General features: G+C 39.4%; 1 protein-coding gene across 6 annotated transcripts in view; it reads left to right on the top strand.

Annotated features, from left to right (window-relative positions):
* The window catches only part of LRRC28 (leucine rich repeat containing 28), a 50,286-nt gene that overhangs the window by 6,412 nt on the left and 23,850 nt on the right, over positions 1–20,024 (top strand). For 4 of the 6 annotated variants that reach the window (XM_081839190.1, XM_081839187.1, XM_081839188.1 and 1 more), the window contains 2 exons: positions 4,410–4,447; positions 6,265–6,402. In XM_081839190.1, coding sequence (XP_081695316.1) covers positions 4,410–4,447; positions 6,265–6,402 — 176 coding nt within the window. The remainder of the gene's footprint in view (positions 1–4,409; positions 4,448–6,264; positions 6,403–20,024) is intronic. The other 2 variants (XM_081839189.1, XM_081839192.1) reach the window with 1 other exon arrangement.

Raw genomic sequence — 20,024 nt, 5'->3', positions numbered from 1 at the left:
CCCACTCACCTCACAGAGTGTTTGTTGTGGGGGAGGAAGGGAAAGGAGAATGTTAGCCGCTTTGAGACTCCTTAAAGGGAGTGAAAGGCGGGATATCAAATCCAAACTCTTCTTCTTCTTCTGCATGTCTGGATAGGCTTGCCTAAACAAAAACGTCTTAAGCAGGTGCCAAAAAGAGTCCAGCAAAGGCACCTGCCTAATCTCAATAGCCAGGGAGTTCCAAGTGCAAATTTGTAATATGTTTTGGAGTAGGAGAGAGGGGTATGTTCACAAATAGGAGTGCTGCTTGCAATGGCTAAGAACGTAGATTATCTTTCTATATTGGACTAAAGTTAATCTCATCCAGTATTCTGCTTCCAACTCTGGCTTGGCTAATGCATCTAGGACATGGGTAGGCAAACTAAGGCTTGGGGGCTGGATCTGGCCCAATCGCATTCTAAATTTGGCCCACGGACAGTCCGGGAATCAGCATGTTTTTACATGAGTAGAATGTGTCCTTTTATTTAAAATGCATCTCTGGGTTATTTGTGGGGCATAGGAATTTCTCCATTCCCCCCCCCCCCAAGGTCTGAGGGACGGTGGACCGGCCGCCTGCTGAAAAAGTTTGCTGACCTGTGATCTAGGAGAAACATCTGTTATCGGTTGCTAGCGCCTAATACTCATAGGCATGCCACCTTTGTACTTGGTGGTTCCATTAAATTATCAGCCATTGATGAGTTTACATTTTGAAAATAGTGAATGTTTCTTACTGCAAGGCTCTATATCTCCTTGGACTGTTTGCTTCTTTGGATTGTCATCTTTACCCAACAGCCAATCCCACAGTCCAGCTACAGCTCCTTCTGCCTCTTACCTCTCAAGGAAGGAGCCTAAAACCTGGATTATATCATCAACTGCCAGGGGGCGGAAAAGACTAGTAAACACCACGTGTATTCCTAATGTAGTCAATCCCACTGCACATTTCATATGTAAACTGTTATAGAATCATAGAATTGTAGGGTGGAAGGGACCCTGGGGGTCAATGAGTCCAACTCCTTACAATACAGAAATCTCAACACATGGTCCTCCGTCCAATTAGAAACTATACTGGATCCTACTTAGCTTTGCAAATATGATAGCAGTTTTATTGATGCACCACAGATATTTTGTGACTGAAAAGCCTTAAATTGCCTAAAGCCTTAAAGTGGGGAATTTATATACCTCCTTTCAGCAATGTCTCCAAAATCAATTTATGAACAAATACAACACAAGAAGCATCCTACAGTGATGCGACCATTAGCTGATGAAGAATTCCTTCAGCTGCAGCTTCCTGGCAGCAATTCCAGTAAGCATGGCAACATGAACATGTACATTTGCAAATTTAAATAGCCAGTTTGGAATTGTGATTGTATCCAGGACTGTATCGGGTCACATTTTATGTCCTCTGTGCTGACACGGGCATGTGTAGAACTAAAGATGTTTTGGGTCACATGGCATAGATAACCAAGGAGTGTAGTCTAAACTTGAGCTTTTTCTTCTTGCCCCTGGAAAGCTGCACCTTCCTGGTTTGTGCATTTGCACTGCAGCTAATAGGCCTTACAGGTCACTATGGCCTGTAGCTTACTCAAGAACTAATCTTGCCTCATCTTGTCTGAGGTGAATTCTATTTCATAATGAAGCTGAAGTACAGCTTTTGTGATATGCTTCATGTTTTGCCACCAGGCACTTAAAAAAGATTATCTGATGAGGCCATAAGAAAATCCTGCCTGAAATTAAGGTTTGGAGGGAGGGTAATTTTAGAAGCTCTGAAAACCAGAGAGAGCTTGTTTAATACACATTAAATATTCTTGTCTTAATTATGTCATGCCCCCTAACCCTTTTTCCTCTGTCTTTTGCTGGATAGTAAAAGGTTGGGATCTGCATGCAGGATGAATCATAATAATAGTAATCTTGCTAATGTGTATCAGATAGTAAAACCTAACTGAGGAGCAGCAATGAAAAAAAGGGCACACTAGTTGTCAGCAGGATGAAACTCCTTGCTATAGCTATAATTTGCATTGCTTTATGGTAGGCTCACAGATTTTGGATCATCAAATAAGTTTCCCTAGCATCACTGGTATTGTGACCCATCTGGGTTAATAAAAACTAATGCTGACTTCTAGGAATTAAAATTATGTAAAGTTCTTGTTGTTTTGGAAACAGCTCTCAAAATGAATAGAAACATTTAACATCATGGAGCCGTAGATTCTGATTTACATAATCTTTCTGTTGGTGACTATTTCTCTTTCTATTATGGTATTTAGAAATATCCAAGTTTTAAAGTGGACATGCAGAGGCTAAATCTAAATAGTGACATGACTATTTCCACATGCTCACTGGGTCTTTGAACTGGTGTTTCCTAAACAGCTGCACTCTTATATTTGGTAATCTTTTGAAAAACAGATCTCTCTGCAGTATCAATTTGTTTCTGAAACTCCAATGAGTTTCAGCTAACAGCCTTTTTTGAAAGAAGAAAAAAAAAGCAGCACCACACCACTGAGCACATTCAAAACTTTTGGCATGCTTGATGTAATTCTTGGGATCCTGATTAAGAACATATGAGAATTTTGTTTGGCCTAATTGATCCAGAGTTACCACATGGTCCTTAATTTGTGAATGTACCTTCTACTTCCAGGATGGCTATTTTTAACATGGGGAAAAATCTCCCTTGTTTTCAAACTCCATAGCACTGTCTAGAATCTTTAATATAGATTCCTTTAAAGAACAAAAACAAAACTTCAGCTTGGAACTCTGACTATAAGCCATAATTTCTCATCTTCTGCCACCATAATACCTTCAAGTTTGAATTCTCCTGAAGCAAGAATCAATCCAATACTTCCATCAGGTTACTTATCCTGCACACCCCTTTTCTATGTTGAATGAACAAAAGTTCAATTTTCAAGCAGTAAATAACATCTAACTACCTTGAGACATCTAGCAAATCTAAATTTGAAGAGAATAGCACATATTTATTTCTGAATAGCAGTAACTGCAAATATTCACCACCAGAGAGCACTATATAAAATTTTACCAGCCTATGGTGGTAAATATAGACCAGGATCCAAAGAACCGCACAAGTTATTTGGGCTTGTATTTCTTGAATACCAGCCTCCCATGCCAGAAGGCAGAATGCTTTTGAAAGTAAATGGACCTTCAAAAACAGATTGTAAGATGGAACGGGGCGCATGCAAACGCTCGGACAAAACTAAAATAGCTTTCTATATCCTGGCCTCAACTTGCCTGGGCTTGTCAGTATGCTTTCACTTGATGATTATCCTTTTTATAGAATAAAGTAAAACATGTAAACTTAAATAATAAACAAGAACACCATTTGTACAGTTTGCCAATGAATGTTGACATTAGAATTTTTTAAATATTGAAATAAATCTGAGAAGATGCTGTAAAAATATAAAACAATCTGATGATTCTTGCACTTCTGACTCTTGTGGTGTATGAAAAAATTGTCTAAAATGAATTTTCAGGACTCTGATAAGGCTGATTCCATGACTGATTTTTCACAGTCTCCCAAGTGCCAGAGGGCCATGTGAAGGCTTTTCTTGTGAATGGTATCCCTATGAGCTTCTCCATCACATTCTCAAACCTACTTCTGAGAACTAAATAGGAGGCATGCTTTACTCAGTCACAGAATGAATTCCACAGGGATCCTTGCTGAGAGGAAACAGCTAAAAGGTTCTAGGTGCCCACTGACCCTGGGCTGGTTTAGAGCAGGGAGAATGTATCAACACACTCACCTCAGGCTACTTTGTTTCAGTCATATGACACAGCTGTTTGACATGACTTATTTATATATTTATCTTACACCTTTGCCAACAAAGTGAGTATTAGGGAAACAACTGCTGTGCATATTGTGATTCTTCTATGATCCAAAATGTATATTTATTTAGCAGATTTTACACCCAGCTTTTTAAGGCTCACAGCTTTTTTAAAATGCTTGGATTTGTTAAAAGCCAGACATTGGAAACAAAACAAAAACTAGCCCAGTTGGGAGTAGGTGAAGACGTAGGTCTCTGCTTGTCTGCCTCTCTATTCTCTTTCCTGGGTTCCTTCCCACAAGGCATTGTCTTGGAAACCATATATGATGGTAGTTGCATTATGTACAGAGCAGCCTGGTAACAAATGTGATTTTTTTTATCTAATCTCAATATGAAAGAAGAGGAAATCTGATTCAGGAAAACTTGGAAGTGCGAGTCCTGTTTTACGTAGAGTGATCAAAACTCAGGGTAATGTCTGTCAGTCATAGTTTGCCATATGAGTGTTACCTTTGCAGAAATGAAGAAAAAATACAGTATGCTGTCTTTGATCAAGTTTCATCTTTGAATATTTGCCACCTGCTCTTATCAGCCGGCCCTTGAAAATGTTCTGTTCTCTTCCAGATACCTCCATTCAAACAACATTGTTGTTGTACCCGAAGGTAAGTGCCCTTCTGGGTTCAAAATATCTTTAGTTTCTGACATTAATTGTAGAGGAAGACACTGCATGAATGAAAATGTTTAAACTTTCAAATACCTAAATATGTGTGTTGCATCTAATTTGAGGGTTAAAAAACCCAAAGTGTAATTAGTAAAACAATACTCCTAAGTGAGGCGATGACCACATCCGTTGTATTGAGTTAAGACTAGATGGATGATTTTAAACCTTATTAATCATTTATAAAGCACCTGTGTCTCTATTTCTGTTGTTTTTCCAACAACTCTTGGCTGTGTAAATTGCCTTTTCCTTGCCTCAAGCATAATGTAATACAGTATACAAACAAAGAATGTAAACGTATAGAAGTGAAAACCTATACGTTTACATTCTTTGTTTGTATACTGTATGCTCAACCCTTACAAGTGAATCTTAGCTGCAACTTAATCTTGGGTACCTGCCTTTGAATCTGCTTTGCTATCTGTTGATAGGTCTTTATTACTGTAACTTAAGCTACTTTCAAAGTAAAATAACATGGGGTGTATGGATTGAGTATAGGTGGGAGGGACGGACAGTTCCATCCCAACAAGTCAAATCCTTATCTACTCTTATGGGCCAACATTGATGGGGGGCGGGCAGGTAAGGGCAACCCACCTGTCAATCCTAGAATTGTAGAGTTGAGAGGACTACAAGGGTCATCTAGTCCAACTCCCCCAATGCAGCAATAATGGCTAAAGAATCCCTGACCGGTGGCCTTCCAACCTCTGTTCAAATACCTCCAGTCCACCACCTTCTGATGTAGTCCATGTCACTATCAAACAGCTCTCTATGTCAGAATCTCCTTCCTTGTAATTGGAATCCTCCCCTCTGGGCAGCAGAAAACAAGCTTGTTCCTCTTCCACCTGACATCCTAATGACATCAGGTGACAGATCCTAGTCCCTTGCACAGTGCTTCCCAAATGCCCAACAGCCCACTGATTGTTGGGCACTTCAGAAATGCCTATGCAATGACTTTGCCATCCCAGTAGACTGTGGCTTCAGAAACACCAAGCACAGGGCCCGCAAAGTACGTTGTGCTGACAGCCAGTGCTGCATAAAGTGCTTTGCAAGATGGTTCTTGCACGCTGGGAAGCACTGCGCAGTGCCTGCAAATACCCATTCAGCCAATCCTCACCCTTACATATATAGTGTCAGGTGTAGGGTAAGTAGATGTGGCTTTCCTGAAACAACCTCATGGATGAAATGGAGAGGCCTGGGAGGCTGGATTAGACCCACGATCGTACAACATATTTTAGCCCACTCCTCAAAACTAAATTGCCAGTAATATTCAGTTCTGACATGGTTTTGCCACCTATTTATTCAGCATGTAGGGATGAGATACTGGCTGTGTTTCTATGCCACATTAAACCATGTCATGAGCTGAAATGAACAAGAGTGGGCATTAGGCTTGTGCACTGCTCTCCTCCCGCACATCCGGCAGCAGAAATTTGGCAACACTTACTCATTGCTTGAAGCTGGCTTGTTTTAAAACTGACAAGTGTTTGTTACAACCGTGATCCCTGGTTCACATGCAGTGACAAGCTGAGATTACTTGAAAATGAAAGTAAACGCTGCCAAAGTCCTCCTGGCACCTTGGAAGGGGGTGGAGTGCATGAACATGAGATTTGCTTGGGCCTTTTCCAACTCTTGTACATTATGCAGAACCATGGTTCAGCTTTATGTGTGAATGCAGCCATCATAGAAGTCTATTTCATTCTTTTATTAAAGTTTTGGTGCTTTTATTGGGTCAGATTTATTCCTTGTCATTTTTCTTCTTCTTTGAAGCAATTGGCTCCCTCGTTAAACTGCAGTTTTTAGATTTGAGTGACAATGCTCTTGAAATTGTATGCCCAGAGATTGGCCGCCTAAGATCTTTACGCCACCTTAGATTGGCTAATAACCAGCTGAAGTACTTGCCAGCAGGTAAGGGATCAGCAGCTTTCTGGCTCAAAAAACCAATATGATTATTCCTGTTGATGATTTGCTGTGCGTATTTTCAATTCTGCTTGTAGATAAATGGTTAGGGCATGTTGGTTAAGCCTGCTAGGTATTGTCCTTGACATACTGGTTGCTTAAATTATAAGCAATAACTTAATTCATTGCTTTCTACCTATGAGATGAATATGGGGTTAAAATTAAATGATTGTTTTAGTGAAAATACAGTGAGTTTGCTGAAGGTGGAATATCCATCACAATCATCTTTGAGCATGCCAAGCCTTTATTCTGTACTGCAGCAAACTTCTTATTATCTGGCAAATTAACTGTATTTAAAAATGGGAACTTCAGAGGAAATTTGGTCACAATGAATGAAGGCTGCCTTAACTGGAATTTACCAAGGGCAGAATTTACCAAGACAACAGCATAGTCTTAAGCATGTTTGCATGGTGTCTCAGTGGGGCTTACTGCAGAGTAAGAGAGCTTAAGACTACCCTTTTAAGTTTTGGGCTTTTTTTGCAAAATAAGTTGTGCATTCTTCATAAAGGTGCTGCAGCCCTGTGCTGTATTAAGTGCAGAAACAGAGTTGACTATGTTAACTCTTCACTGAAACAGGGAGCCAAATGCGTGGTGGCAATAATTAAATTGTGAACATTCCATAAATCCAGAACATTTTTTTACTGAAAACTGCTAAAAATTATCATTAATGTTTCAGAAATACCAATTTCAAAAGAGAATGTCGGAATATTCTTGAACTTCTAAAATTTATGCTGTGCACGCACACTATAAAAGCAAGGTTTGTTCAAAGAAGAGCTGGAGTATTTTTACAGAACTTAACACATGACTTTAACAGATTCAAAAAAGGAGAACTTCAGAAAGAATAAGTTACATTATGGAATGATTGACTGCATGTTGCTTAGGAAATAGTCTTTACCGTACAAGGAAGCGGTATTTATTTCCTCCATTTATATGAAAATGGGACATTAAATGTCTTCCTCCTGTGTGTTCAAATCTTTAGGTATGTGAACACTTCTTAAATAGCTAAATATATCACTAGTTAGTAACCATCAGAGTCTAGCAAAAGGTCCAGTGTATATTGAAGTGCTGGTGCAGCGTCAGCTTGTCTAAGGGCCTCTAACCAACTCTTTATTTTCCCCAAATGCTGTCAGTTTTTCATTTGCACAGTGTGTATTAATCTTGCCCAGCCTGTGATAATCTTCCATTTCTGCTAGGAAATTGACTCTGCTGATCTGTTTTCATTGAGTGCTTTCTTTCTGTCATTACTTTGCAAGCACTTTTCAAACAGGTTTCCTTTCATGGTTGCAGAGCCTGTGAGTATTTTGGCTCATAATCCCTCTTAAGTAGCTTCTCTTTATCAAGATCATGAGTGGGATGGTTGGTATTGTGACAGCTTTTCTAAATAGCTTGATAAGTTCTATTCGCTCTATTCTAGCAAGGGGTTTGCAGTGGGCTTACAAAGTACAGTATTCCTTCAGCATTAGTAAGATGAAGCTTACTCCAGTGTTAGCTACATTTCCATCAGCAAGAATGCTGATTTTGTGAAATGGTTGTAGCTGCTTTTAAAATAGGCTTCCTGCTAGGTGAGATGCCATGTTAAGCACAGAGCGCTCTTAAGTTGGTGTTGCCAGGGATGCCCTCTGTGGGTTGTATCCAGTGCTCTCTGTCTGTCTTGTGCTAGCAGACAGGTGAGTTGCAGAACAAGAAGAAATAATGTAGCAGTTGTGTTAGTGGAAGCTCAGTGTGCAACAGATTACATAGTCTTTTGTGCAACAAAATTACCAGCAGCCTGCTTATGCATTCTCTTGCTCTGCAATCTTCCACTGGCACAAAACAAGGATACCACTAAGTGTGTTTAACTTAGCACATTTGTGCAAAACTGTTTATGAGCAGGAAGACCAACTTTGGCTCTAACTCAATGTTCTTCTATAATTCTCACAAAAGCCCCATAGCAAAGGTTGTTATCCTCATATTGCAGATATAGGGTTTGTGGTTAAGGGAATAGTAACTTGTATAAAATCACTCAGTTAGCAGGTGCCAGAGTGGGGATGTGAACTAGGGTATTCCTGATTCATAGCCTACTCTCAAATACTACTGCTAGTAGTAATAATAATAATAATAATATTTTGGGCAGCTTTCAACATATATAAAAACAAAACAAAACATTGAGCCTTAAATAGCTTCCCTATACTGGGCTGCCTTCAGGTGTCAGGATCCTCCCTCCAAAAACCTATAGGCCTCTCTTATATAGTCTACCAGAAATATCCCCCAACTTTCCCCATTTTTGTCTCCTGGGCTTCTGCTCCCAACACCTCAAAAGCAAAAGGTCTTATTTTATGCTCCTTCTGCTTCTCTGTCTACATGGTGTCATATTCCACGGTGCACTTTCTTCACCATCTCTTAATATTAGTCCCTCTGTTAACATCTTCAGTCTCCAACCCTGAAGAGAACTACCCTCTTCCCTGCTCAGAGCCACTATACTGTTCTATAATATATGGTAATAGAATTGTAATGTGTGAGTGTTGTTGTCTGTAGGGCTATTGAAATATCCTTCATGATTTTAGAAATACTCTCTTTTTTGCCCCATAACCTCCCAATTCTTAGCAGTATCAGATTTGGAAGTTTAACAGATTCAGTGGTACCTCAGGTTACATACGCTTCAGGTTACATATGCTTCAGGTTACACACTCCGCTAACCCAGAAATAGTGCTTCAGGTTAAGAACTTTGCTTCAGGATAAGAACAGAAATCGGGCTCCAGCAGCGCAGCGGCAGCAAGAGACCCCATTAGCTAAAGTGGTGCTTCAGGTTAAGAACAGTTTCAGGTTAAGTACAGACCTCCAGAACGAATTAAGTACTTAACCCGAGGTACCACTGTACTGAGCAGTAGTTAAAAATCAGCTATTGGTTAGGTTTTTTTAAATTATTACTTTGTAGTTAAACTCTAATTAAATGCCCATGACTTACATAAGTTTTAATTAAAATGCTATTAAAGAGATGAACAGCTCTATTTAGGAGATGGACTGTGTCTTTGTTTAGAAAACACCTACCACATTTTGGCATGCTTGCAGTATAACTCTTCCCTTTGATAAATATAAAGACATTCTTGTCAGCCAGTGATTAGATCATAGGATTTGGCATCAGGCAAGCAGAGTTAATTCCAGGTCCTGCTGTTGAATCTGTGTGGCCTCTTTTTACCCATCTTTGAAGTGTTACATGAACTTTATACATTCCGCAAACTAAATCTAGAAAAATTCCAAACCATTACAAGTTCAATAGTGGAAAGGGAAATACGGTTAGCCAAAACTGAAACACTTGGATTAAATAATCTTTGTGTATTTCAGGGGAAAAGAAAAACATTTGAGGTTATTACACAACATTTTTTCCTTCTTGGTTTCTGAATAGAGACAGTAATTACACTGGCTCATTCAAATCAACCAGAAAATTTTTGGATTCGCTCTTCACTCATACAAACCATTGGAAACCATTATTTTATTCTTTCTTTATTTATTTTTTCATTGAGTGAACTGTTTCAAGCCATCAGGGGTTATGTGAAGCAAATTTTAAAATGGATGTTGCAGGGCAATTTGTGGTTATCTCTGGCAGTAATTCAATCAAATGATTCTGGGTAAGAACCTGGAATTTTGGTACCTTCAGGAATGATTCTTTTCCTGGCTTATTCTGTATTTTCTCCAATATTCTGGATGCTAATTAATTTCTGTTATCTATGTTGTTTCCTCTCCCAAATTTTCTGAGTACTGCAAAAGTAAGTCTAGGCTGCACAATCAATTCCTTGTTATGTAGATATAGCAGGCCAACTCTTTGTGACATTTTAGTTGGTCCTAATACAGTCATAGACATTAATCTTCCTTTTGGATTTTGTTAATAAACTAACAGGTGCATGAAACCTTGTCTCTTTCACCACTTTATGACATATCAGCGATGAACCTATTTATCTACCAAAAGAAATGTTATGTGCAAGGCATGTCAAAAAGTATTATTAACAGTTTAGAAAGTTGGTACATATAAACTATGCTAATAATGTCTCTATGTGCACTGCTCCTATGTTTTGTGGTTTTATTAAGATATTTTCACTCAGCATGAAATTAATTTTTGAGATTTGATCTCCTGGGATATGGTGCTGGCTACTAGCTTAAATAGTATACAAATTTCAGAAAGAGTAGTGGGCAGTTCACTGGGAGAAATGGAGTTGTTTTTTTAAATAAGTTTTAATAAGTTTTACATAACAAATTTTAATTCAAACAAATCATCCACATCATTTAGGATTCCCTGAATCCATTGACTTCCCTCCGCCCTTCCATGGTTACTATTATCAACCTTTTCCCCAACTGCTTCCCTTCTTTTCTCTAATTTTTAAAGAAAAATAACCCTTTTTTACATAGTTTTTCATACATTACAAGCATTACTCAAATCCTGCCAAAGTTTTTAGTTGTTTACAGTGTTCTCTTAAATACATTATAATTTTTTCCCATTCCTTCTTAAAATTCTTCTCTTCCTGGTTTCTGATTTTCCCGGTCAATTTTCGTCATTTCGGCGTAGTCCATCATCTTCATCAGCCATTCATCTCTGGTTAGAACGAGAAATTAAGTTTTTATTCTATCCCAACTTGAGTATACTGTATCTTACTTAGGTTTTGACGTACATTATGTTCATTGCCCTCAGTAGAATAACTGCATGTTACTCCTCTACATCATGAAACTGATGAGTGATGCAGCAACCTCATAGAGAATTTGGACATCCTTTGGCAACATAAAACAGGCCTTCAGCTGTATAGTCCTGCTAACTTTGCCCTGCTGACCTTGGAGCCTAAGACATGAGTAATTGTCATCAGCTGATCTATTTAATCTTTGGTTAGGTTGCTGCTTAAGATTCTTATACAACTTTGTTAGTGACCTGTGCATGCTTCCTGTGAAAAAGCCAAACAAAGGAAAAACTGATTTGTCCAATCTCCCTCCCTCCCTCCCTCCCTCCCTCCCTCCCTCCATGGTTTCTGCCCAAAATGGCTGCTGCCAACCAACAAAACACAAACAAGTAAAGAAGTATGCTAACTCCAGCTGTTTGGATATCTGAACCAGTTGTCTGTGGCAAGGTTTTGGTATAATTCTTTGTGTTTGGATAACTGAGATTTTGGATAATGAGCATTCCAACAGTGGGGCCTTTGTGTATAGGGATTATTCCATTCTGACTCTCACGTTAATTAGTACAGATGTTGAAATGTAGGAAAGACATGGCAACTTCAGACATAACTCTACATTCATGTCTTAATACTCCATTGCTGCAGACAATGCTCCTGTCAAGATTAGATTTTGTTACAAGTGAAAAAAGCTTTATGCTTTCTTTATCTCTTATCTTTGAAAGAATGTTCTGACAACTAGGTCTTATTAACATATACTGGTTTTATTTATAAGCACAATAAAGTTAAGTTAATTTTTTAATGTCTAACAAGATTTGGAAGTTCTTAAGTTTTTGTTTCAGAAGCATGTTGCTTATAAAACTTTCAGGTTATAGCATCTTACTGTAAGATTTAATTAAATATAGGCTTATGTTTACTCAGCAAACATTAACAGTTAATTATAGATTTACTAAGTGAAAAGCTTCATGTTTTGCCAACTTTTATGGTAAGTGAATTAATTAAGCAGAGTTGGCAATGACTTAAGCTCCCAAGCCATTTTGTGGTAAAGTTGCCTTTCAAATACTATTTGTATTACTGCCTTAAGAAAATAGGACTTTGAAAGCAGTCCTGAAGCAACATACTCCAGAATTTAGCTAGGCTACTTCAGAGTAAATGCCTTTAACCCAATTGGTTATAATTAAGTACAGGGTCCTTGAGATGAGCTGCCCATGATTGTATCCCCAAGGTCTTTATGCCTGCAAAGAGCTAGTTTGTAACTTTGAAAAGCACATTTTACATGTCGTGGGGCAAAACGGGTCACAAACCTTTCTTGGGTGTCCTTTCCTACACATACAGGCTTTCAAACAGGGTGTGGACAGATTGAACCTAGTACTAAATACCATGGTTTAGTGTGATGTGAACAAGCATAGCCACCTCCCAGGCTCATGAACTCCTCTCTCCTCTCCGAAATGACTGGAAGGAGAAGGTAGAAGCTTTTGCTCTCCTTAAACAAAATGCATGACATTATTCAAAACTTTAGTCTGCATATCCTACGCTGTGTCTTAGCCTTATACTTTGCTTTCAACCCAAACTAAATTGTCTTACAGGCTTCCTGTAGTCAGCTTCTATGTTGTGTAATCATAAAGGTGAAACTTTTTTTTCCATTTTAAAATACCTATCCGGTTATCTAAAGGAGTAGGTGAATCTTATTTTCAGAACAGTGTATTTTATAGACCTAAGAATCAGAGGATACCACTTCTAAATATAGAATCCTGTAGTTTTGTATTGCATCTAATTTCATCCTTCCTTGTACCATTAATCTTGCAAAGCATGTTGTAGCTACATGTTCATCACTGTGAGCATTTATAACATAACCTGGGAATGATCATTCATTATGTCAAAATCTGTTTTGCTTAGCAATTTGCATTGGTAGTTTGGATCTACCAATGTGCTGGGGCTGAAAAGTTCAGTTCCCTTCTTTCCCCCATCCCCATCAGAACTTTCCTCCTTGGTTGCCAAGAAATACAACATATGTGTTTAGTATTCATGCAGATGAAGATCCCTCTAAAATGCTTCCCAGTTGCTGTTTTTTTCCTGTTCAAAAATTCCTCAATGCCCTACTTAGTATTTCTCAAGAGAGCTAAGTATTAACTATGGCAGCAATGTTGTCATGAAGAAGTAGTACTTAAAATCCTTGCCCCTTTTCTTGGCTAAACGAATACATTTTACATTTGCTTTTCGAAATGTCCAACATAACAATTTTATATTCCAGTTCTATCGTTGGGTAGTTAAATGATACAGTAATCTGTAATTCTAATATGTGGTTTCAGTAGTGCGCTGCAGAATATTCCTGGGAGTGAGAAATCTTGATTATAGCCTTTAATTTTCTTCTTCTGTGTGTGCCATTGTATTTCAGTGCAGCTGCATGCACCAATAAAGATTATATATGCCAGCCTTGGAAGGATTTTGGCTTAACAGAGAAGCTGTAAACCCAGGGGTAGCCAGCATGGTACCCTCCAGATGTTGTTGGACTTCAGCCCTCTTCAACTCCAGCCAGCATGGCCCAATGGTCAGGGAAGACAGAAGCTGTAGTCTGGCAACATCTGGAGAGCACCAGGTTGTCTGTTCCTGCTGCAGACCAATGATGCTGACCCTTTCTGTTTCGCAGTTGGCACAGGCACAGTTCCCCCCGCTTTCCTAATTTAGTAACAGGCATAAAAATATGTGCAACAGGACGGGGTTTGGTATGTCAGGCACACTTCCAGGAGTATGGTGTTAAGTGAATGGACCTGTGGGGGTTTGAGGAGAACATTGTTACATGAGCATTTAACTCTTCCCAACCCCTTGGCAATGTTTAAAGCAGTGCTGTAGTCTAAGCAAAGTAGGTTGCTTTATACATGAGTACCGTATTTTTCCCTCTATAACATGCAGATTTTTTCTCCTAAAAAGGAAGGGGAAATGTCTGTGCGTGTTATAGAGCGAATGTGTGGTCCCTGGAGCCGAAAAACCAGGCAAAAATCACATCGCGACGCTTCAAGGAAAAGGGAAAACTGAAAAGAGGAAGGCGCTGCTTTCCTGCATTCTGCCTCAGGGTCTTACTGCCCACCCTCCTCTGTTGCGTTGCTGTGTTTGCTGAAACGGAACAAAGAGCAGGGAAAGCCCCTCCCCTCCAGGCAAGCTCCGGTGCCGCTGGGGGAGAGGGAGAGAGAGGGGGGAAGGGAGAGAGAGAGGGGGGGAGGGAGGGGGGAGGGGAGGGGAGAGAGAGAGAGAGAGATGGCTGGCTTGGGTGGGGGGAAACTTTTGCCTTTCTTTCCTCCAACCCGTTAAATCCCTCTCCTGCATTCTTAGCCAGCTGCTTCTCTGCATACCCCTCTAATGTCCCTTCTTTGTTTTTCCTTCGCTCCCCACTTAAAATGTGGTTACAAAGCATAGATCCACATGGATCCTCAGGATCTTTGCATTGGGTCACCCCAAATTCACCATCACATCACATAGCATGTCCATGGCTACAGCCTGCCCCCCCCAAAATCACGCACCCACTGTTGCCTGGGGCTGCAGTGGTGCAAAAATGTGGTTACAAAGCATGGATCCACAGGGATTCTCAGGATCTTTGCATTGGGTCACCCCAAATTCACCATCAGATCACATAGCATGTCCATGGCTACAGCCTGCACCAAAAAAATCACGCACCCACTGTTGCCTGGGGCTGCAATGGTGCAAAAACGTGGTTACAAAGCATGGATCCACAGAGATTCTCAGGATCTTTGCATTGGGTCACCCCAAATTCACCATCAGATCACATAGCATGTCCATGGCTACAGCCTGCACCAAAAAAATCACACACCCACTGTTGCCTGGGGCTGCAATGGTGCAAAAATGTGGTTACAAAGCATGGATCCACAGGAATTCTCAGGATTTTGGCATTGGGTCACCCCAAATTCACCATCAGATCACATGTCTGTGGCCACAGCATGAAGCCCAAAAATGATACATCCACTGTTTCATTCAGAATGTTTTTTCCCTTGTTTTCCTCCTCTAAAAACGATGTGCGTGTTATGGTCAGGTGCGTGTTATAGAGCGAAAAATACGGTACTTGCTTTCAAAGGGCTGTATCTAATTAGTACATTTTTTTTTATAGATTATTGCAGCCAGGAAAACACTCGAAAGGAAAAAGGATGCTTCTATGCTATTTGTCTTGAATGGGAACGCTTTCTTAGCTTGCTGATAGAGAACATTATGCACTTTGATTACCATGTTGAGCTAGTTGACAGTTTTGACAGTATCCAAAACACAGATTGGCATAGTTTCTAGCACATATTTTCCCCCTACATTTTGTTCTGTTTTTTCACTGATTTAATGGATTTCTGAAATTGATGCATCCAGTGCATTGATCTTGGTTTATGTTGTAGTCCAGTATATTTTGTTCATAAAGATGTTACAAAGAAACAGTTTAAGAGTGACATTTGTTTAATAATAATAACATGTGTTATGATTGTACCACCGATCTTCTTTTTAGCAGATTTGCCAGTGAGAGCAAATCCGCACTTAGCCATGACTGGGTTGTTAGGATAAAATTGAGAAAGGGGAATAACCATGTATGCTTCCTCGATCTCCTTGGAGGAAAGAAGGGTTAATAAAAGGTCTGAAATGCCATTTGGATATGATGTAGGGGATATGATGTAGGGGAATTATCTATCTGCTTCCCCTCCCTTTACCCTGTTCAATAATTTCTGGTGTGGTCAATGAGTCTTTGAATGGAAAGTGTGTAAACCTGCTGTGTAATTCCTTTTGGTTTTAGATTTTGAGCTCACATACACTTAGGGCAAACACTAACAAATGTGACTAGATTGCAGAATTAAAATGATTTGCATAGCCTATAGAAAATGCTATTAAATCTTCTAGATTTTTTACAGTAGAAACAGAAGACCATTTTCTGTCAAAACCCTGAGCTACCCTGTGTTTCAGAAATCATCTGTTTATGGAACTGTGCTGTAAACTCTTTGCCTGATACAACTTGTGGCACCATGTTAAATCTTGCTTTTGAAAACCCCTTTTGTTAATGCCATGTTGTATTTTGTAGTGCGTAGTAAAACCTGTAATGCCACTATACACTAGCTGCAGACTTTTTTGTCGCTATAAAGTCTGAAATAGCTTTTGTTCATAGAAAGGGGTTTGTGTGTGTGTGTGTGTGTGTGTGTGTGTTGTGATGGATATGAAAGCACATTCAGATACACTGTTTAAATTATGCTTTACCATTTTTCTTTGCTTTTGTTTCACATGTGGAATCGCCTAGCTTCAGTATGTATGGTAGAAATTATATACAAAAGAAAAGCAATTAATTTGTTTCTGTTTCAATGTGGGAACTTAATTAAACATTGGTTATGTAATCAACTAATGTGATTTATTAATGGGTTTAGGATTAGGATTCAAGTTCTTCACTTACAGAGTTTATGTGCAAAAGGAAGAGTGCCTTGAGGGAAGTTGTTCTGATAAGTCTTATTCCCATTGTCTCCTCTAGTGTATTCCCTATTTTAATAAATAAAAATATAATGTAGATACATAAATCTGTGTTAATGCATGCCAAATCTAAACTTGAAGATATTATTGCTAGTTCCAGAATAAAGTGAATATCTCTTATTTTATTTGTTTACCTTGAAAGTAGGGCTTATTCCTACCTTGATAAGTAGTTGTTCTATCAGCTAATATGCTTTTCAAGTAGTAATGAACTGCTTTTTCATAAAAGAACACTGAGCTTTCCTGTAGCACATTGTAAATAGTTTAATCCCCTCCTCAGACATTAACTTTACCCCTCATTGTGTCTTTATTCTGGGTTGGAGGATTTGAGTCTCCTGACCTTTGATGTTTCCAGTGGCATATTGAGCCAAAGGCCAAAAGACCAGAGGGGAAGTTATGCAGCTATACTTAAGTTAAAAGAACATTAAGTTGTCAGGGCTGCTTTGATCATTTTCTGAGAACACTGTGATAAAATTCAGATAAAGAGCCGCAGGCTGTAGCATCAAAACAATACACTGGTGGTGGTGTTTTAGTGTAGATGTAGGCACTTTAACATAGTCCAAAGAAGAAGAATCATCTGCCAGTGAGAATTGATTAGGAATGGCATACGTACCTAAAAATGATCAAATTGGGTGGTTCTATATGGTGATGGTATCCTTTGTAAATAATATTTTATATTGATTTTATGATTATAATTGTATTGAATTGTGTATGTATAATTGCAGACAGATACTTAAAATAGTTAGATTCAGCATGGTTTTGTTCTGTGTTTCAACCTGCAGTAAAGATAACTTGTACACTTGGAATTCTGAGTTTGCATTTGCACCGATAAGTTTAGTGCTCTTCAGCGAAAGAGACTCAGAAGGGAAGCAAGTGAGGGCATCACCATTACATCTTGTGCTTGTCCACCTGTCTTTTCCCATCACCAGGGCCATGGAATAGCAGTTGCCCTGTGAGAAAACTATAAGAAAGAAGTAAATGGGAACAGCTGCCTGAATCCAATGGGCTAAGTAGGGAATGCCCCTGTCTCTGGAACAGGGATCATGCAGCTGTGTGCATAACTCTGCAAACCCATACAAATTCAAGAGACTTTCCAGTGTAATCTTAGTTGGAGGAGGTAGAGCTGTTATTTGCTGTTTCGCTCAGCATGACATATGAATGTGGATGTTTTCAGCCAAAAGAGCCATGTCAGCTAAGGAGTCCAGATCGGCAATTAGATGTCTCAGATGGTAGTTTTCACAGAGAATAGAGCCAGATAGATGGCTTTGTGGACATGGAAAACAAACCTGGGTGGAATCTACACACATATAGAAACAGTTCTGAAAATGCATTTTTAAGCGTTTTTAAAAACACATGGAGTTTTCCATACGGCTCACCATCGCCATCTAGTGTCACATTGTATATTGCATTTAAAACGCACTTAAAACGTTTTATTTGCAGCTGTATAGCTGAGTCCCTGCTGTAATAATAGTGACTTGAAGAAGCAAAGCAAATGCAGAGGGCGGAAGAGGAGGGGAAACAGAAATGCAGAATTAGAGCAAGATCAGACAGCTGTCAACCTGCTCTATGAAGAGGCCCTTTCCTAACTTTCTGAAGCTTTCAGGAAACCTGGTTTTGTCTCTAGCGTAGCACATTCCAACAATGCTTAGGAAATACAAAGCAATTGAGTTTTTAAGCAGTATTTCTGCAGCTGATGCAAAAAGCCAGCCAGTGTCTTCCATTTTTCCTTTCATGCATCTGATCTCATTAGTTCTATCGTTGGGCTGTTGACTTTTATGTTTGGAATAGGTAAATGGTATTTACCAGTAGCCAATAGGTGACAGGGGCCCCACAGCATAGGAACTTGAGTCTTCGCTGTCAATGCTCAGAATACTTGTTTCTTCTTTTAATCTTATTTAATGTATCAAAACATGCAGAAGTTAAAACACACACTCCATGCAAGAAGCACATTTCTGTAACATAAGATGTATTTACTATGTGTTTCAATTAGTAACATAGGCCAGTATAGTAATCACAAGCACGTTAAATACAGCCTTGTATTTAAACAAATTTGGGTATAAAGTTGAGTAGACATGAGGATCTATAAGTACAAAAAGTTAGTAAGAGTTGATATTGCTTGGACAGTTGTTTTCCAGAATACTTGAGCATTGTAACATATCTCAGTTGTTGGCACAACACCAATAGTTAACTATTGCCAACGTTAAAGATCTCTTAATCTAATTTAGTAGGTGTTAAATGCCATTACATTGCCATTTTTATACAATTGCCTCTTAACATTGAGCTCACAGTAAACAAAGTTCAAGCTCCAAAAGAAAAGACCAGATTTCTCAAGGAATTTCCTTTTGTAAATCCGTCCCCATTTTTGCTTATAATCTTTTACATCTGCAGCATCAGTGCATATTAAAAAATACATTTTTGGAGAAAATCATCCAATCCTTTATTTAAGTATCTTCAGGTAAGGACTTTTCTGTCTGTACAAGTTGGAGAATATTCGCTTCTCAGGAATTCAGTTGATAATGAAAAATAAGGTTCTGTATCCCAATGTAAAGAGTTTGTCATTGCTAAGATTTGTATTATTGTTCATGGTAGAGCAACAAGCTTTCTGTAATGGAGGAAAATGGAAAACCCATGAATTAGGAACACTGCACACACTACTATGAGAGGAGCAACCCAATGAGCTTGGTTGGACCCTGCAGAGAAGCAATAAAATGTTAAAAGCATATGGCCATGGGGTCTTGCCCTGGCAGCCATAAATGTGACACCCCCCCCCAAAAAAAAGCCTGCCTTCTTTGTTTTCCTAGGACTTGCCTGGTTGATTGTCAGGTTTTGCTGGTTATTTCCCCAGCAGATCCAGGTATCAGCATTTCTGAGCATAATGGCAGCAACAATGCTTGATCCATTACTCTAGTGGCAATCAGGGGAGGGGAAGTCAGGAGGACATTTGAGTTGTCAGGCTGCTGCTCCTCCTCTAGTGCTCTAGGAATAAAGCTGTTGGCAAGCCCCCAACACTTATGGGGCATTGTAAGGAACCCCATGCCCACCATCATGCAGATATCAGAAAATAGTAACAAGGGTTGGGTGGAAGAAGACTCGCTGTCTTTTAGCCATCATAAGGATGCAGTAGTAGACTGCATTCTGACAACTTCACAGGGGAATGGGATTGCCATCTTTGTTTTTCCAGGGCCACTGCACTCCTGAAATCTACATGCCAGACGGGAGTAACAGGTGCAGCATTCCCCATCACTTCCTTGAGCTATGTATAGCTTCACCTGTTTATGTTTCTGTCTGTCAAGTATCTTCCAAAAGTACAAGAGCTCTAGGAGAAAAACAGTAGCAGGGATGGCCAATGGACAGAAGATTTGTCCCTGGCCACTGTAGGTGCAGTAGAATGTGCTTGTCATCTGTCTACCGTGGAGGCAAGTGTGGAGAACATCTTTTCTTATGGGT

Source organism: Podarcis erhardii (genome assembly GCF_964252035.2).
Source record: "Podarcis erhardii genome assembly, chromosome: 14".
NCBI classification, from domain to species: domain Eukaryota; kingdom Metazoa; phylum Chordata; class Lepidosauria; order Squamata; family Lacertidae; genus Podarcis; species Podarcis erhardii.
The sequence above is the reverse complement of the archived record's forward strand: the minus strand, read 5'-3'. Positions and strand labels throughout refer to the sequence as shown.